Below are 2,982 nucleotides of genomic sequence, written 5' to 3'. Positions count from 1 at the left end.
GCAGCTAGGAGGACCCTCAGATGTCCACGGAAGGGAAGCCGAGTCCAGTGTCACACAGCCGTTTAGTAGCAAAGACAAAACTGGGACGCAGGCCTGGCATCGGGGGCACTTTCTAGTTCATCCCACTGCCCACGTGGTGCAGGCCAAGCAGCTCTCTGCCTTCACTGAGGGCCTGAGATCAGCTTAGCCCCGGGACAACAGAGCAGCGAACAAGTGGACGGAGTAGCAAACTGGGACTCAGTCAGCCTCTTGCTGTTGACCTTGGGCCAATCACAGCACCTCTCTGGGCTGTGGTTTCTTCATCTATCAGACGAGGATGAGGATTTTTGCCCTGCGTCTCCCCTAGGGCTGAGGGGTTCCTTGGGATTCTGAGGAGCTGGAGGAAGAGGAGGCAGGGGCAGGCAGCAGGGCTTCTTCAGCATCCTTCCTTCTGTCCATTTTCCCTTAAACTTCCTCCGAGCCAAGACGGCACCCACAGTCCATCTCCCCTTTTCCAGACAGGGACACTATCTGAGGAGGGGCCTCTGCAGGGTTCAGGGTGTGTGGGGCAGCCCAGCCATCCCCAGCATTTTCCTTCATCTCCCCTCAGATCACCTCCCCTGTCTCTGGGATCAACGGAGACATCCGGGCAAAGAAGATCGCCAGCATTGCAGACGTGTGCGAGTCCATGAAGGAGCAGCTGCTGGTGCTCGTTGAGTGGGCCAAGTACATCCCAGCTTTCTGCGAACTTCCCCTGGACGACCAGGTGCGGGCGGACGTGGACTGTGGGCAGTGGGGACGCTGGGCAGGAGGGACCTGCTGGCCCACCTGGGATATAGCCTTGGACTGGTCTGAATTTATTTAACAAAACACACAGTGCTCATGTGTCCTGCAGTTGTTTAAATCGCTTTGCAAATGTTAACTCATTTAATCCTTCCAACAACCCTATGGGGTAGTGCTATTATTAGTGCTACCTTACAGGTGAGGAAACTGGGGCACAGAGAGGTTAAATAACTTGCTCATGGTCACACAGCTAGTATCCAGCAGAGCTGGGATTAGAACCAGGCAGGCAAGCTCCAAAGTCCAGGCTTCTATCCACTGTACCTCTGCACCAGGGCTCTCTTCTGAGAAGATATTGACAGGGGCCCAAGGCCAAGGATCAGGAGATTTGGGCTTGAGCCCTGGTTTTAAGACTGGTTCTTTGTGTGATCTAAGACAGATTACTTCCTCTCTCTGAGTCTCTGTTTTCTTATGTACAAAGTGGGAATTGTAATACCTGCTTCAGAAAGTTATGGAAGGATTGAGAACATTACCATTTGAAAAGTATAAATCATGTAATGAGCACCTACACAGTGCCGGGGCCACAGCTGGCCTCCCTAAATGTCAGTTTCTTCCTGTATCCCACCAACATGGTATAGCTCAGCATTTTATTTCCAAAGTACATTCTTTGACATACCAAAAATGTCCCAGGGGGAGCAGGGGACTGTGTGTGTGTGTGTGTGTGTGTGTGTGTGTGTGTGTGTGATGGATCTGAGGACAGATGAGTTTCTGAGATACCACAAATGACAGCTCCTGCACCCCTTGGGCCTCTGCAGATATTTTTCCTGTCTGGGAAAGGAAAGCCGGGCTGAGTCATCTTCTGAGCTCTGAGGGAAGCTCGGGGTCACCAATGGACAGGGCCTAGATGTCCATTGGTGCATTTACTTCTCCGTTTTGCACATTTGTATGAAAGACTGGCAACGCATGCCAGTCTGTTCAAGTTTCTGAGAAGCCCTGCAGGCAAGGCACCTATTGAACTTTGTGGACAGACCCGGGGCTCCTGGAACTCCTTTTACACCCACCCCCTCCTGGAACACCCATTAGTGTCCAGCAATGGGACACGCTGTGCAAACACGCATTTGGCTGGTCCTGGGCCTCGCACCAGGGGCCGGATCAGATGCCCTCTCACACAGATTCCTCCCGCTTTGGGAGGGATGACAGGGCAGGGATCTTGGCAGAGCCCCTGCCTTCTCCCCTCTCCTCGTGTTCTGGCCCTGGTCCCCTCTGCTGGAGAATCTACATTAATGTTTAATCCCTCCTGTTCCTTCCCAGGGGCTCAGCAGGGCAACGAGATACCCCCAAGCTGAACAATTGTTAACCTCGATTTCCCACCCAAACCTCCCTGGCTAGGGCTCAGAGCATTCTCAGAGAGCAGTGATGGGTGGCCAATAACACGGGACAATCATTAACACCCCCTGCCTGCTCACCCCCAGAACAGCTGCCATGTCAGGGGGCTGGACCCGGGTCATGAGGGTTCCCAGCTCCCCATTCACGGTGTACAGGAGCCCATTTGCTCTAGACGGGGTGGGGGAGGAGGAGGAGACAAACCTGGGAGATGGGGGTCATTGTCTTCCAAAGGGCACCCCAACTCGATAGACATCGCCTCAGGAACCACTTTCCACGTTGTTTGCTTCTTGTTTTGTCTGGAATATCAATCCATTGAAACCTGGAAGGCGACGGTAGCATTGGATAAGGGGACTGAGGCCTAGAGAGGGAAGGTGATTTGCCCCAGATCACAGAGCAAGGCAGCCACAGAGCTGGGACTTGATGCCAGGTCTTCTCCCTGTCAATCAGAGCCACTGGTAAGTGACAAGGGCCTGCACAGTCCCCAGTGTACCGTGTAGGAAGTGCTCAATAGTAAGCATCCTTGTCCTGGTCATGGCAAGTGTACTCTCACCGCCTGTTTGCCATTTCTCCTATTTTCCTGGCATCCTCACAAGGTTTAACCACAGGGGAATAGACTAGGTAAGGACAGGTGGCTGCCCAGGAGGGGCTGCATCTGGAGAGGAAGTTAACTAGTTTGCTCATTGGTTCATTCACCTATTTCTTCCTTTCTTCATTCAGACAAATATTTATTGAATGTTTACTATGTGCCTTAGAACAATTCCACCTCCTTAGATGGGTCTTTTCTGACACTCGCGCATCTACGTAGTTATTCTTGCCCTATGCTCTTATCTCATACCC

General features: G+C 52.5%; 1 protein-coding gene across 1 annotated transcript in view; it reads left to right on the top strand.

Annotated features, from left to right (window-relative positions):
• The window catches only part of HNF4A (hepatocyte nuclear factor 4 alpha), a 24,432-nt gene that overhangs the window by 11,660 nt on the left and 9,790 nt on the right, over positions 1–2,982 (top strand). The window contains exon 4 of the mRNA XM_023756268.1: positions 567–764. Within this exon, the coding sequence (XP_023612036.1) occupies positions 567–764 (198 nt within the window). The remainder of the gene's footprint in view (positions 1–566; positions 765–2,982) is intronic.

Source organism: Myotis lucifugus, unplaced genomic scaffold (assembly GCF_000147115.1).
Source record: "Myotis lucifugus unplaced genomic scaffold, Myoluc2.0 scaffold_90, whole genome shotgun sequence".
NCBI lineage: Eukaryota > Metazoa > Chordata > Mammalia > Chiroptera > Vespertilionidae > Myotis > Myotis lucifugus.
Note: the sequence above shows the minus strand (reverse complement) of the source record. Positions and strands in the feature narration are given on the sequence as shown.